This window comes from Channa argus, chromosome 21 (assembly GCF_033026475.1).
Source record: "Channa argus isolate prfri chromosome 21, Channa argus male v1.0, whole genome shotgun sequence".
Lineage (NCBI taxonomy): Eukaryota > Metazoa > Chordata > Actinopteri > Anabantiformes > Channidae > Channa > Channa argus.
The window spans coordinates 6,961,874-6,978,451 of NC_090217.1; the positions used below are offsets into that span (position 1 = coordinate 6,961,874).

Here is a 16,578-nt window from a genome sequence, read left to right on the forward strand (position 1 = left end):
TTCAGGGTGTTTAGTGCTAAATATTTAATGCTAAATTGTCATGTTAATTCTCATTGGCTGCCATTTGGGATTTGTAAGAGATGTAATATAATATTTGCCAGCCTGTTTTTTTTTGGTCTATACATTATTTGAAATCAGCCAGTCACAGGTCTGATACCACAGTGCTGCTGCCTTTAAGCTTTATGAATAAAGTGCTCAGTCTTTTAGTTTCTCTATTCTATATGAACTTCTACCCTTAGTTTTCTCCCATGGATAAAGCTGTGATGTTGCTGTGTTGCGCCCCATTTATCCCACTTCAGTTGGTGCTGGAAGCTTAGAGTGGCTAATAGCAGAAGTACTAACTCCAGGGCTTGGCCATTAAAAAGGGTTGTGGCCCATTGACTTGTCGGAAGACAGCAATAGAGAGTGAGTGTTTTCTTGTGGACAGCCAGAGGAAATCAATGCTGAAAAGTTTTTTGCACATGTTAACACAATGTTTTTTCAGTTGTTAATCATTTTAGATTATAATTTCAAAGCAAGTTTAGTTTGCGAGTAGCAGTTATACTTTACAGTACATATAATTTTAGATGATTTTTTTAAGTTATAATTCTAGTCAAAGGCATTTCTGTTGTAGGACTGAGAAGTTAAATGTTTCCTAACATGTATACCAGAAGCAACGTGGTGCATATGAAATTTACGACAGTACATTTTTTCGAAGTAATAGCCTTTAAAAAAAGTTAATGTCCAATGGTATTTCTAGCATTAATTGTAGCCGGTATATAAAACTTTCAAGCCTACTACTGATTAAGTTTTCATATTGGTCATTGTTTGGTAACATTTGGTAAAAAGAGCACAACTGTAATTTACCACGCTGGCAAAAGAGTTCATGCAGGCAGCTACTCACATACACACAAAGACGGTATACATATAAAACGCTACTTGTCAGAGTGGCATAAAGGCAGAACTGACATCCTAAAGAACTTGTCTGAAATTGACAGTTTTTGTCTTGTTATTCAAGTAGGAAGAGGACTGCTGATTTGAGTGCTTGCTCCCACCAAGCGTTCACTTAGACACTGCTTCATGCCTGCAGTAACAAGATGAGCAGCTGGCTTTGTATGTACACAGTCAGAGGTTAGTGTCAGTACAGGCTTTATGTCATTAACTGTACATCGAGTACAGTTTAAAGAACCTGTTCTCAGAAACTCTTCTGTGAAACCCGTATGGATTTGAAATTTTCCCAAATTTCCCAGTTTATTTCTCACTTTCACGTGCATAAACTTGAATATATGGATGTGAGCAGTTAGGTGTAATTCCCTACATGTTGACCGTAACTGCATGCATCATGTATGTACATAAGCACACTCACAGAAAGTGTTTTCCCAGCAGTGAGCCTAAGGCAGCCCTGAAAGAAGGATCTCACCTCAATCTCTTATTTGTCTTCCTGTTGCATCCTTCCTTTCTTCTTCTCATTCTTCCAGTTTTATCTATTTATACCCATACGTAAGGATTGATATAGCTGCATGCAGCTCCTTTATGATGCGAGTGTGTGTGTGTATGTGTGTGTGTTGCTTTGTATACTTGCACAAGTAAAATCTACTAAGCAACACTTTGTGTTTTCAGGTGCACACACACAAACGTGTTGCTGAAAGATTTAAGAGCAAGCTATGTAGCTATGTTAGTTTCTCTAAAGTTATAGTTTTTTTTTTTTTATTCTGAACTGGCTGTACAGTAGATACAGTGTGTTTAGTTTTACATCAGTTTCATAAAGGGACAGAAAGAATGGAAATAAAGTTGATGGAGTTTAGAGCACTTTATGAAAATAAATACAATATTTATTTATTCAAGTGTTTTGGGGCCTGTGTTTGGTTATTATGTTATGCTTCTAGACTACTATTGTCCTTAAATGTGCTTAACCTGGCATATATCTTGGTGAACCATGATATTCTCTCCCGCTGATGCTACTTCTAGTGTATTGTTAATACTTGTTTTTTGCATAGAATGTCTTAGTCTGTATTTATGACAGAATCCTTCCAACTGCTGCTTGTCTGCATGAATTTGAATCAATGACAAGTGTCAAATATGTGGGCAAATAACCAAACGAAGCTGAAATTTAAGGAGTTAAAAGCGAAGACCAAAAATAAAATTAACTTCATGCAATTCAAATCAAGTTTTCTGAATGCTGCTTAGCAAAGTTGCAACCTTGTTTTATTTGAATTAGAATGAGGTTGGAAGGAGAAAAGTCATTGAAGTTGGTGACACAAGCAAAGGTGGAGTAGGAATTAGGTCGTCTTTTTGTTGGGTTTGTTCTTTCTAAATAATATTTGTGGCAGTTGTGAAAAATCCCACTAGAGGCCAATGAGGAATGTAGCTTTTATTTCCAGGTCTTGATTTGTAATATGATAATGGATCGATCATGTACATTCTTATACTTACCATTAAGCAACTCCTTCTATTCAACAAATACATTACTATTACTGGTACTGTGTGTGTGTGTGTGTGTCTTTCTGTCTGTCTCCTGGCTGGGTCTTACTTGATAATTGGACGATGTTCTGGTGTCTGATAGGATACACGTGCCTGTGTTTAAGTCAGCACCTCTGGCAACAGTATTTTAGGAAAGGTGTGTTGGTCTGTGTTGTGTATTTCCTCCAGTTGATTAAGACAGACTCTATCTCCCTCTGAAATGTAATTTTGGCTACTTCAGCACTTCCTCCTCCTTTCTTCCCTTGTGTTCCTTCCTCCCAATTTAATGATCATACACTGGGGAAATTAGCTCTGACACCAACATTTGCACTCAGCCACACACACACACACGCGCGCATTTGTGTGTGAAACACTGAGATAGACATCAAACTGCACTGGGCAGTCATCATATTTTCCTGCAGTGGTTTTTGTGGAGGCTTGTCAATTTACAAAATATACTCTCCTCACCTGTTTTTGATGTGAACAAATACACTATATTGCCAACCGTATTCGCTCACCCATTCAAATAAATGAATTCAGGTGCACAAAGCAAGGTCCATAAAGACATGGATGAGTGAGTTTGGTGTGGAAGAACTTGACTGGCCTGCACAGAGTCCTGACCTCAACCCGATAGAACATCTTTGGGATGAATTAGAGCGAAGACTGCGAGCACTGTGTATTATGTATTTCATAAACACTGTAACAACAATTGTAGTAAATGTATTGATAATCTCAAAGAACGGCAAGTGTGGCTTTGAACTAACATAGCAGCCATTTTAAAAATAACCAGCGTGTCATATAATCTAACTATGGCAGAATTTGGAATTCTGAACTCTGCATCTATGGTTGGGTGACAATAATTGAAACGCAAAACTAAGAATCAACAAATCTTCCCCGTCATCCCTACCTGTTTCTCTTTCTCTCTCACTTTTTCTCTCTCTTTCTACAAGGTCACTTGTCCCATGTAACGGTGATCGGGGGGGATCACAGTAACCATGGCGACTGCTCGACAGGTCCCACTCCAGACTGTTCACCTCCCTCCCCCGACACGGCCCTGAAGAATATTGAGAGAGTCATTCGCCCACAGGTATGTGCATGTACATACAGACAGAGAGAGACACACACACACACACACACACACACACTAATGAATGTGTTGCAGAGGCACCTGACGCATTATAGAACATCACAGTATCCACCCACAAGTTGCTTAAACACCTGCACCCCCACACACAGTGGTAAACATCTTTGTCTGTTTCTCTCCGTTTAATTTCATCTGCACTTCTCTCTCTTTGTTGCTCTGACAATCACTCTCATAAATTGGAGTTTAGAGCATTTGATGATGAGGCCATGTTCTGGGTTTGAGAGCCCATTGCACTAAAATTGGCTAAAACAGTAAACACCTGCAGATGCAAACATCCTCATGATTAGTATCTGGACCATTTATTTATTTTCTATTCATGAGTTTATGAATTGATTCAGATTCACATCTCAAGTGTCCAGGCAAGTTAAGTTGGGTGCCTTATGTATTTTGGAAATTATGATTCAGATTGACTCATGTAGATTTGTATGTAAGGGCCTTATTGGCGAACAGTCTAGTGTTAAATAAATGTACATGGACTGTACATTATGAAAAAAGAGCCAGTTCAAAATCTGTGAACACATCCTTTAAATGCTCAAACCACATGCCACCTGTCACTTCTGTAATGGACTTATACAAAAACAGAATAGATGAATAATAATGAATCATGTCACTGCTAATGAACATATTTAAATTGGCATTCAAAAATTCTAATGCAACAATAAATCCATCCAAGCCATATTAGTGATTTTACATTAATGTAGTCCTCTCACTTCTGTCACTGAAAAAATAGTATCAGACACACACGCGCAGTGCAAATGTTTCACACCTTGATAATTAAAGGCAGTTGTTTTCTCAGTCAGTGGATGATGTGTGACAGCACAAAAATAAATATCAGTCTGCTTGTTCAGTGATTAATTATAAAATATTAGTTTAGGTGAGACAGACAGTTGGATGAGATAATTGCTTTGGAAATTAAGTTTATTCAAAAATGTTCTTGGCTCAGAAGTTTTTTCCTCATTCAGGATACAATAAATACACATTTTCTTTAGTAACATTTTTTTTATAATAGTACAAGAATAAATAGACTTTGAAGACTGACAGCTTCCTCAAATCCTTTCCCCAACTTCACCTTCCTCTCTGAATGTACTTTTCTCAAATAAACATCTTGGTTTCCTCATTGTTTTTTTCTAATGTCACCTTCTCTTCTATCATCTTCCCGTTCACAGTTCTATCTTTGGCATGTTAACTAATGTGTGTAGAAGCATCACATGCGGTGCCCAGCAGGTCTTCACCCAGCTTGAAGTGCACATAATCAAGAGCACCAGACTTTACATTTATAGTGCCTAATTAATTTTCTTGAATTCATTTCATTTCTTTTTTGTGCTCCTGCTGGTTATTTCACGAGTACACAATGGAATCGGAACTTCAACACAAACATACAAAACAATTGCATGTATATATGGCTATGTTCACATTAAATTCTGTTGCCTCAAAGAGACTCGGATCCGATTTGTATTCTTAAGGAAGACTGAACAAAGCCAATTCAATTTTTTCACACCAGATCTGGGAGACTTGCAAATAACAACATTATTTGGTACAGACACATGTATGTAGAGTGCTAACATTTGAGCATGGTTGCCTGCTGATGTTACAAATTCAATTCAAGTACCTTTGTGCTTCCTAAATATAGCTTAAAAATGTTGCTTGTACTTTCATATAATTGATATCTAGATTGATAGAATTGATAGACTTTGTGACTTTTCTTTTGGTATAGTGGCCCACAGAGCTCCATGCACTGCAAATTATGAAAACATGCATATATAAAAAACATAATTACATTAAGACAACAACTTTAACAAATTAACAACACAGGTTCCAATTAGAAACTGACATGTTACACATAGTTGCTATGGGCCCTGTCCAATTTTGAAGGACTCTTCAAATGGAAGCCTTGTCTCAATGCTTTGATGTTTTTAGTCTTCAGACTTTGAAAGACGTGGCCCCTAAATCAAAACACAGCTAACAAGTGTGTTCCCAGCCGTTGTGACATGTGGGTTGTTTCTTTATTTGATATACAGTACGAGGGTAGTATGCAAGTTCTGGCAGGTAAAATGCATTGTTCACATTCACCATGACCGCACTTTGCATGAACACAGACAAGGATTCATGGCGAGAGCACATAGCTTTCCACAGCACATACAAAGGCACAGACTTAAAATAAAGAAACGGAAAAGCCCGTCTAACTGCTTTTGGTTATGTTTCATGTGTTTGTTTTTGAATTCTCATAGTCAAAAATGTACTTATTTACCTATTTAATGCAATGGGTTATTTATAATATTTTTTCCATTTTCTTCCTGTGAAAGTATTTTTTTGAGTTGGGTATCCAGTAAAGTACCATGCACTGGAAATGTCTGGAGTTAATCTCACTCCGCTGCTGTATTTCTCAGTAAAGAGGCAAAGTAACAAATGGAGACTAGTGTGAGATTATGGAAATTTTTTGCACAGTGTAATCCTTTCCCCTCCTATAACAAGGCTGCCAGGGGCTGTTGCTGTAAATAAAAATGTATTCTGAGTAATTTTGCTCTTTAAATCCACCTTTAAAAGACAATGTTTGAGAGAGGAGCTGTGGTAATGTATGAGGAATTCTGGAGTGGCAGAGAAGTATGTTACTTTGGGGCAGTAAAACTGTGGTGAGGTGAGCTGTAGGTGTAACAGAGGAGTTCAAGGTGGATGTGGGTCTGCATCAAGGATCAGCTCAGAGCCCCTTCGTGTTTGCTCTGGTGATGGACAGGCTGACAGATGAGGTTAGACAGGAATCTCCGTGGACTATGATGTTTTCAAATGACATTGTGATCTGTAGCGAGAGCAGGGAGCAGGTGGAGGAAAATAGAGACAGTGGCACTGAAGAAAAGACAGAAGGCAGAGCTGGTGGTAGCAGAGCCTAAGATGTTGAGGTTCACTTTGGGAGTGACGAGGATGGAGGATGGTAGATGTTTTGGAGATAAAGTCAGAGAGGCCAGATTGAGGTGGTTTGGACATGTTCAGAGAAGAAACTGTGAATTTATCGGTAGAAGGATGCTGAGGTTGGACCTGCCAGGCAGGAGGTCTAGAGGAAGACCAAAGAGGAGATTTCTGGATGTAGTGAGAGAGGACATGAAGTTAGTTGGTGTGAGAGAAGAGGATGCAGAGGACAGGGTTAGATGGAAATTATTGGCTGTGGTGACCCCTGAAAGGGAACAGCTAAAAGAAAAAGAGATGAAGAGAATTCAGCTTGTGTGCTGGTAATGCTGCTGCAGTATTGGTCATGTCTGTTGCTGATTTAAAAAACATAATAGGTAAAAATCCGAAGCCTGGAGAAAGCCTCACAGCCTCTATGTTGACTGAAATCTATTAGCTTAGTGTTTGGGTCATTTTTATTTCTTTATGCTTTGCTTTTTGTCCAAATTGTCACCAGGACATGTTAGATACCACAAGCTCTTGATCACACTCATGGGCAGATGGGATGTGAAACACAGAAAAATGGCAGAATAATGAAGTGGATGTAGAAATAGGGAGAGAAAGAAGTACTGAGACACACACAGCACAACATGGGGTTATCAGCTTCATACCCACTGGCTCAGTGTCCTACTTTGTGACGTGTGTGTGTTTGTGTTTGCGTGTACTTTCCTTTCTTGCTTTCAGGAGATTTCTAGTTCCAAACAACACAAGTTGTTTTTGTGCCCACAAGGAAGTTGGTATCTCAGAAAATCACATGGTCACAGTAGATATAACAAAGCAGACGTTAGATGTAAAATTTCAAAGTCTAAGTCAATTATTTATTAATTCACTCGTTTGCAAAATTTAAGTTGAACAGAAATTGATACTAGCAACTACAGAGCGTGTAATAAATAGATTATATTTTATAATCACTCGACAGCCCTAGTTTTAAATCTAGAAGGATTTAGGACAGCCACCATTTCTGTGGTGTTTAAGGGTTAATGCAGCATTCAATTCAACATTAGTATTTTGTGAACAAAGCAGAAAAAGTACCTAATTTCGAGTTTGGGGTTTTTTTGGAATGGAGGAACTTTTTTGTAGTATTTGAAACTATGGCTGGAAGTTCCCCCTTTTTTGTGTTTCTGCATGTTGGAAACTACAAACAAAAAGATATATATATATATATTTTCAAAGAACTGTTTTAGCTGTTTTTCAGCCAAATAGGATCTGTGACTTGCGTATAAGTAAGCTGATAATAGCAGGGAAATAGCAGAGAAATTGATTGATTGATTATATATTTCATCCTAGGCTGCTGCTTTAAGTTTCAACTTCGTGAGATCTGCCAGGTGAGACGACAGCGATCTCAAAAGCCCTTAAGTCAGCTCCTTAGAATGACCAACTGGTCCGCCTCATTTCCTTGTGTTAATCTACTGCCAGCCCGTGTTCCATAATAAAACATTCTAACATTTAAAATGTTGGAATTCATTTTGGAAAGTAAGAGCCTGTGTCAGAGTTGTTACAACGTGATACTGCCATTTGGCCAAAGGGAAATGTAATAAATGACGAAAGTCCAACGATTAACAAAGAAATATAAGAATACATAAATGCATGCCGACACTTCGATTTGAAATTAAACTATTACATGTTGTTTGAGTGTAGACTCAAAGCTTTAATTTAAGTTAGTCTAAAATAATCGTATGAACCATATGTGAATTCTACAATATTTTATATAGCAATTTGGTGCTCACAATAAATTAATCATACATTATATCATATCATTAATCATAAATTCTATTGCCTATTATAATACTTGCTTGCTAATTATTTGCAGTTAGTGACATGACTTGAAGTCCAATCCAAAGACGTGTCTGATGCTGAGCTTCTTCCCTAGTCAAAGATCAACTGCTTTCAGCTTGTCCCTTCAGAGGACGCAGCGGAACATGTTCCGCATGTTGATTTGGCATGTGTTTTTACGCTGGATGCCCTTCCTGCCACAACCCTCCCATTTTTATGTCCGGGCTTGGGACCGGCACCAAGGTTGCCCTCGGTAGCTGGGTCCCCCACACCTGGTGGGGTGGGATTCAAACCTGCCGCCTTCTCCAACTCAATGCTCTACCACTGATCCACCAGGCCCCCCTGAGCTTCTTCCCTAGTAATGCACATTTACTGATTTACTGCGGCTGGCTTCAGTTCTTGCATTTTCTAGAGGCATTTCAAGTTTGGTTTAGTCATACAGCAAGTGTTGTAAATTCCCAACAAATTCCTCTGTTCTAAATCTGATCAGCGTTCATCTTTTTATCATCTTTATCTGTAGCAGCACACTCTAAAGAACAGTCTTTACAGCATGCCCACAATCAAAAAAGTCAAATAATGGAAGGCATCTTAGGAAAAACAGCAGCAGAGGAATCCCTCCTTCATGTTTTTTGTAGAAAATAATAATTACACTAAACTGCATATAGTGTATGTTTGTTTTGGTAGCTAGGAACATGTATAGGGAGGGGTCTCTGTGTGTGTCTCAGTAACAGAGGACAATTTATTAGTCATTGCTTTTTAAGTGTAACTCATTCTTTAATTGGGACCACAAATACTAGAAATCTCAATGCTTGATATACAGTACGAGGGTAGTATGCAAGTTCTGGCAGGTAAAATGCATTGTTCACATTCACCATGACCGCACTTTGCATGAACACAGACAAGAATTCATGGCGAGAGCACATAGCTTTCCACAGCACATACACAGGCACAGACTTAAAATAAAGAAACGGAAAAGGCCGTCTAACTGCTTTCTGGTGAAGAGAAGATGTTTTTCCCATCCAGAGGATGCAAACATGCACAGAGCACTTTATAGTAAATGCTCTGAAAATGACACAGCTGTCACCTGGTTTAGGTTTAAGCAGTAACCTACATAAGTTCAAAGTTGACAAAAATCTCTGAAGGATCAGACAGAGAATAGTAAACTAGGTAAGCTATCAAGTACCTATTTTACTGTTGCGAACATCCTTGTGTGCAAGATACCTAACGAGGTTCATCTTTGTCTTTTATATATATTATGGAATACAAAGTATTAATGTTAAAGTTGAGTCAAATGATTTGTGAAACTAAACTAATAGATTTGCTACCTCTGTAAATCCCACTCCAAATCAACACGAGGCAGTTCAAGTACAGTTCTATACAGCATCTACAAGCTAATGAGAATGGTTTTACTGCAAATATGTCACTTGGAAATGTGAGTGTGAACGGTTGTCTGTCTGTGTATGTCTTTCTGTGGCCCTGCGATACCCCGCGTCTCGCCCGATGACAGCTGCAATAAGCTCCAGCCCTCCGGCGACCCACAAAAGATAAGCGGTGACAGATAATGGCTTGATGGATATGTATCTTGGGAGTTAATGAAACAATGGTTAGCATGCAGGTGACTTATGCATATTTAGCATGTAGTGGAAATTCTCCTTCTACAGGATGATTGCGATCCCATTACTAATGTAAACCTTGTAAGCAGATACGTATCAAAAAACATCAGTAAACATTTTAAAGTTCAGAAACCGCTAGGAGATGTGTGTTTGCTTCTTAAAGAGATTTGTTTTTACTGGCAGCAGGTTGCCTGTGGCCCCACAGGAGGGACTTGGGTCATACATTACTAATTGGACTTACTTAAGCTAATGCTACAAATTCTCCAGTGGGAGTTACACATCTGAGCTATTTCTTGGCGTTCCCCATATGCATTGAATAAATTTATATGTAACATTTGGTGGTTTAAATAAATCTCGTAGTTCATTCAGCTCATTAGTTACTGTAAGGGAAGAGGACGACAAGCCTTTACTGGCCTACGCACTGCAATTTTAATTGTGTGCCATTAAAGGTGATTTGGAAATGTATTGCTTTATTTCTGTGTTTGACACAAAACAGGAGGACTAACAATTGTTCCAATTTAAGCACCAGAGGACTGATGCATGAATCCAATAAAATCCAAGTAAATAATGAGAGGGAGGAAACTTGTGTTTCAGGAAATGAAAGCCAAAAACAAGCTGATCTGAAGTTGCAGTCTGGACTACCTCAGATTGTATATTTAACTGAATCTTACACACTGAAGCCAGAGCAGCACACAATATTTGGGGATATAACCTCACACGTTGATTTATTTATTATATTTAGAAACTGACTTCTGTGGATTATTTAGGGGATTTTGTATAATAGAAATAAATATAATTTATTAATTTTCTGGCATGTTTGTTTACTTTGTCAACCAGTAACAAAGTAAAAGCTGATGAGGTGGACTTTTTTCAGTGTCTTGGTAAACTTGTCAGTCATCTACTGTACAACCTGACACATCTGGGAGAAAGTACCTTTTGAGTCTCACTAGACAACAGCATGCAAAATTGTATTGTTAAGCTAGAACAGTCTAAACCTTGAATAAATATTTATAGCGTGTTCTGAGGGACACTGCACAAGCATAGAAGGGGATACTATCAGTGAGTGCTTATGCCATTGCATTTATCATTACTCGCGTAAATAGTTTGGGCTATAAGCATATTTTCTTATGTTCTTTCGTATTTCCAACACATACAGTAACTAGAATGCAAAAAGTGGATCTTTTAACCATCATGTCAGCATTTCTTTCAAAGAAAAACAGCTTTCTCTATTAAAGGGGAGGAGTGAACTTCACTGATGCAGATGTGCGGCCTTTAGAGGGGCCACTATATATGTTAATGTTTCTAGATATCAGACGTGAAGTGAAATTTACAAAAATGATTCTTGAAGAGAATAATAAAAACAAAGCCTGACATTCACACGAAAAAGAAATGGCTTAATAGAAATAGGATAATGGTTTTAGGAGTCGCAGTTAAAAGGAAAAGAAGGTTTAGATATTTATGCTGTCTGTTATATTTTCTGTTCTCTTGTTCCTTTTCCCCCTGCAAGTAGATGAGTTGCTCCTCTGAGGTTATGGCCCTAAATCTTTTTGTGGATGTTTGATTGAGCTAAAATAATAACAGAAAAAAAGGTTTGAGAATAGATGAAAAATAAAACCCTCGAATTAAAAATAGTTGTTATATTGAGCATCATTTAGCTGTGGTTTTAGGAGGAGAGAGGTTGCTCACAAACAGTAATTTAAATTATTATGCTAATCACATTTCAATCCACTGCTGCAGAAAAGCAATGAATTAGTAAGCCACTAAAGAGACCTAATATAAATGTACAATTTTTGCAACATTATGGAATAAATAACCTCCCTCTCTTTGGTCCAGTGATAATACGTTACCTATGATTTTTCTTTTTAAAGGCTTACCCCAACATAAGAGCACTATAAATTCTGTTTCTGTTCTGTTTTACTTATCAGTAGTGCACACTCATTTTCCTGGGCAAGACGCTCAACCCCTAGCAGCCCGTTCCCACCCCCAGCTGTGCAGTGCCGGTCAAGCCCGGTAGAAATTGGGTAGGGTTGCGTCAGGAAGGGCATCCGGCGTTTAAAAAAAACAAAACAAACAAGAATAAACTGTGCCAAATCAACATGCGGACAATGATCTGCTTTGGTGACCCTGAACTCACACAATAAGCAGAAAGGACAAAAAAAAAGTGCACACTAATTTTCCAGCTTTAATATACTCTGAACTTTTAATTGTGATAATTTCATAATTGATTATTGTGTTAATCATAAAGTTCCATTGTCCCACAGAAATAAGTAAACTCGAATTGACAAAGCACATCCACCTCATCTTATTTGAGGAATTACATTTCTTAGTTAATGACTATCATTTATTTTCACCCTAATGCATTAGTGAAGTGTTAAACTGCATGTTTTTCCTTAGGGATGCTGTTTCAGGCAGTGAAAATGTTTATTTTGCCAGCATTTAGTCAAGCTTGGAGAATCTGTGTGACTGTGTATGTGCGCGTGTCATTGTGTGTTCATCTACATGCGCATCATTAATGCTTTTACAATTGGCCATGACGTGTTCATTAGTCTGCCGTCCATTTGCATTGTAACGCTAAGCCTCAGCAGGAGCTACCGTATGTATATACATTGTACTGTGTGTTTTATTTGCGTGTGTATACATGTGTTAGCTGTTAAACATGGGTCTGTGAGACACCTAATGTGTAGTTTTTAGAATGAAGCTAAAGCCAAATACACCAACAAGACAGATAAACAGAGAATGGAAATACATGAAATTGCCACTCAAGCCATGAAACTTGAGGCTCACACACACAAACACATATACAGTTCCCACCTCCCACTTTGAATAGCCACCGATTAACATCACTGCAGATCCATAATTCTGATTTAATTTCTGTTTCATTTGTTTTCCATTCATTTTTAATTTTTTTTTTTACTTGCATTTTAACCTGCAACAAAGTAAACACTTCAGGTTCACTTTGCAGGTCTGCAGTTTAAAGTGGTTTTCTATTAGTATAATTGATTGTTGTTGACTTGCTTTACATCTCTCACTTCATCACAAATCTGTGATTTTGATTGCAGAGAGGCCATTACCATATACATGTCTAAAATTTGCATTGCATTTTTTGACAACTAGCTTGTGCAATGCACCTCCCCTCTGCCCAGTCAGGATGATTCCCTGTTGGGCTTCTATATCAAGATCTTTATTACCTGTTGCCCTTCTGTGCTGCTGTGATCTTGTCTGGTTGATGCATTGGTCCTTTAAACATCCATAGTCTCGGTGGGATGCTGCTGCTGTGATGTTATTCCCTAGTGACCAGCTCTCCACTGGAGGAAAAAAAAGAAAGTCGATCTTACTGCTGTGGCTGTGCCGCATTATGGTCTGCTGCTGGAATATTAGTACAATGTGAGCACATCTTCTGTGCTGTTTTTTATCTACATTATAAGAAGTGCTCACTCTTTGATTGGTTGATACCAGAATGTCAATGAGAAAATGTCTTGAGGTAACCGTTGTTCATCTACTAACTCAGGGAAAAAACAGAGCAAAATGACATTTAAAATCAGGTGCAGTAACCATAGTTGTAGAATTTATGGCTGAATTCTTCCTTTAATTTAGATGTTAAAGAAGCAAATTGAAATTTAGGGAAATAGCTTTTAATTACCATAAGTAATCTTTATGAATAAAACTGTAGCTATTAGAATTCATCAGATCCTCCCCCCAATTATTACACACAGATCTTCATGTACAGCAGTGCTTGAATCAATAAGGCCCCAATCCCTCTTAGACTGCTTTTTACCCGTAGATCTCGCTGAGCTTTAAGCTTTGGACATTATTCAAGTTAGACTGTTCAAGGAAACTTTACCCTTAATAGACATGTTTGTATTAGATATCATCAATCTACCACAGGCCTATAAGGTAGCCGTAATCAAACTGCTAATAAAAAAAAAAAAAAAAAAAGTCTTGACCCAACTGTTTTAGGAAATCTTCCTTTATTTATAAAATCCTTTAAAAAGTATCTGAAAAGCAGTTATGACACCACCGATACAGGAATACTTAGTTTAAAGACTTTCAGTCAGGATTTAGAATTCATCATAGTACAGAAACAGCACTGGTATAAGTCACCAACGATCTTCTCATGGGCTCAGATAATGGGCTCGTCTCTATACTTGTTCTGTTTGATCTTAGTGCTGCATTCAACACCATTTATCACAACATTTTATTACAGGGACTGGAACATGAAATTGGCTTAAAGGAACTGCACTAGGTTGGTTTAAATCTCTCAGATTCACACAAATGTTAGTTATGGAGTTCTATTAGCACTATTAGAAAACTATTAGAAAACACTCCATACATTTCCATTGCTATGATACTCAGCTATATCGATCTATGGAACCAGATGAAAAAAAATTGTTAATCTAGCTTCAAGCATGCGCTACAAGACATAAAGGTCTGGATGTCCCACACTTTCTTACTTCTGAACTCAGACAATATTTAGTTATGCTGCTATAGGCTTAGACTGCTGTTGGGCCCACCTAATTTACAGAGCACCTTTCCTTCTCCCATCCCTCTCTCCTCTCCCCTCACCCCCCATTTATTTGTCACCACTGCATAACATTACCTTTGTGTCTTCTTTCTCCTGTAGTTGTCCTTCTCCCTCTCTCTGTCCATTTCTGAAGGTGTCCTCGGCTTTGAGGCTGTGTGTTTTCCAGTGCACAGTTTTGCTGCTTTTTGTTGCTCTTTTCTTTTCTCTCTCCACTTTCCACTCACCCCAACCAGTCAAAGCAGATGGCCACCCACCCTGAGTCTGGTTCTGCTGGAGGTTTCTTCCGTTAAAGGGAGTTTTTCCTCTCTACTGTTGCTTAGGGCTTGCTCAAGGGGGATTTGTTGGGATTTCTCTATATAACTTCATAGTCTTTACTTTAGTCTGTAAAGTGCCTTGAGATGACTTTGTTGTGAACTGGTGCTATATAAATAAAATTGAATTAAGTTAGAAATCAATGTTACTCCCATTCCTGTACTGTAAACCAAAAGCCAGGTAGCCTAACTAAGATGGGAATCAGGTAAATGGCTCACGTTGTTTCATTAAAAGCTAACGAAATTTATCTACTAGCAAATCTAAAGCTCATACAAAACCTCCCTTGGTCAATCTTCAAAAAAAAAAAAAGATGGTAGAAAGTCTCCTTGTGCTTTTATGTCAGAAGTAGTGACTGCACTATAGGCAGCTGTTTCCTCTGTCAATTGTATTATCTAACAACAATTGATTTAATACATTTGCTCTTTCCAATAATAAAAGGCATCTGGATGATACATTTTTAACATTACATGTTTAAAATATTGATCATTTGGAGCTTATTCCCTTTTATCCTTTATTATAATGCTACACTTTTTCTTCTTTTTTCTCTCTTTTTGGTTCTGCTCTCCTCACAATCTAAATACTGCTGGCCATCCTACTTATTCTTTCTCATTCCACTTCCTATTACCACCATGTCCTTGTGTCTTTTAATAGATTGCTATACTGTACCTCCCTCCATTTATCCTTCATTCCTTTCTTCATAACATCACCTCATCTTGCCCAACTCCTTTCGGTACATCTTCCTAACATTAGATTCTTCTCTTTTTAGGTTTTTGTCAGTTCTGCCATTTTCACGCCCTTTTCATCTTTCACTGTCAAATCCTCTTTACATTTTTCATGCCCTTTTCTTGCTTAGCCTATTTCCCTGCTCTTGTTTTGCTTATATTTTCATCTCACTTTAAGTCAGTCGTTGAAGATGCTTCAAAGCCCAATTTGAGTGCACCACGCATAGAGAAAAACATCCTCTTTTGCTTTCATTTCCTTTCATATCCTTTTCGCTTAGATTCTCTTTCAGTGTTCAGGTTTGTGCCTTTAGCCTCACACAGCACTGTAAAGGTCTTATGAAGGTTGTCCTGTCATGTGTCAGTCTCTTAGTATTTCAGGAAGTTATTTCTCCTTTATGGTTCACTGTATTGATTTACTTTGCCTAAGTCCTCTGAGTTCTGCACTCACACTCACTCACACACACGCACACACACACGCACACGCACACGCACACGCACACACACACACACACACACACAGCAGCAGGGTTTTGACTGCCTGAGTTGTTTGTGAAGCACAGCAGCAGGTTGTTGAGTGCTGCAAATGTCTCATTATGTAAGATGTGTTTACTAGATGCCAGTCTACCCTTACAGTTGTCCTCACTTCCTCACGCTCACTCTCTTACTGTCTCACTTGGGTGTAAGCAATCTCTTTGGCTTGCTCTTTCTGTCACATTTCCTAATTTACCCCTGTCCCTCTGTCTTCCCATTCTTTATTCAGAATTGTACATTACACAAACCATGTGTGTGCTTGATGACATTAAAACATGAGTCTGAACGTTTAAGATATTTATGGTTGTACTGACACAGAAAAATATTTTGTAGTTTTTTTGTTATCCCTCAATAACCCCAACCTAACCTTAACGATAAATGTGATATTTTTCTCCAAAATGTTTGATTCCATTAAATATTTTGCCTGATATAACAACACATCAGCCATTATTTCTGTATATGAGTAGTATAACAAATTCAAAGCCTGTTAAACACTTTTAAAAAAACCAATATTATTTTTTAATATGTTAAAGTTCAGTTACAGTCATAAAAATTGACATTGGAGTAATATATGATGATACTTTA

General features: G+C 38.0%; 1 protein-coding gene across 10 annotated transcripts in view; it reads left to right on the top strand.

Moving 5' to 3' along the window:
• The window catches only part of anks1b (ankyrin repeat and sterile alpha motif domain containing 1B), a 181,603-nt gene that overhangs the window by 94,735 nt on the left and 70,290 nt on the right, over positions 1–16,578 (top strand). For all 10 annotated transcript variants that reach the window (XM_067489803.1, XM_067489798.1, XM_067489796.1 and 7 more), the window contains one exon: positions 3,390–3,526. In XM_067489803.1, the coding sequence (XP_067345904.1) occupies positions 3,390–3,526 (137 nt within the window). The remainder of the gene's footprint in view (positions 1–3,389; positions 3,527–16,578) is intronic.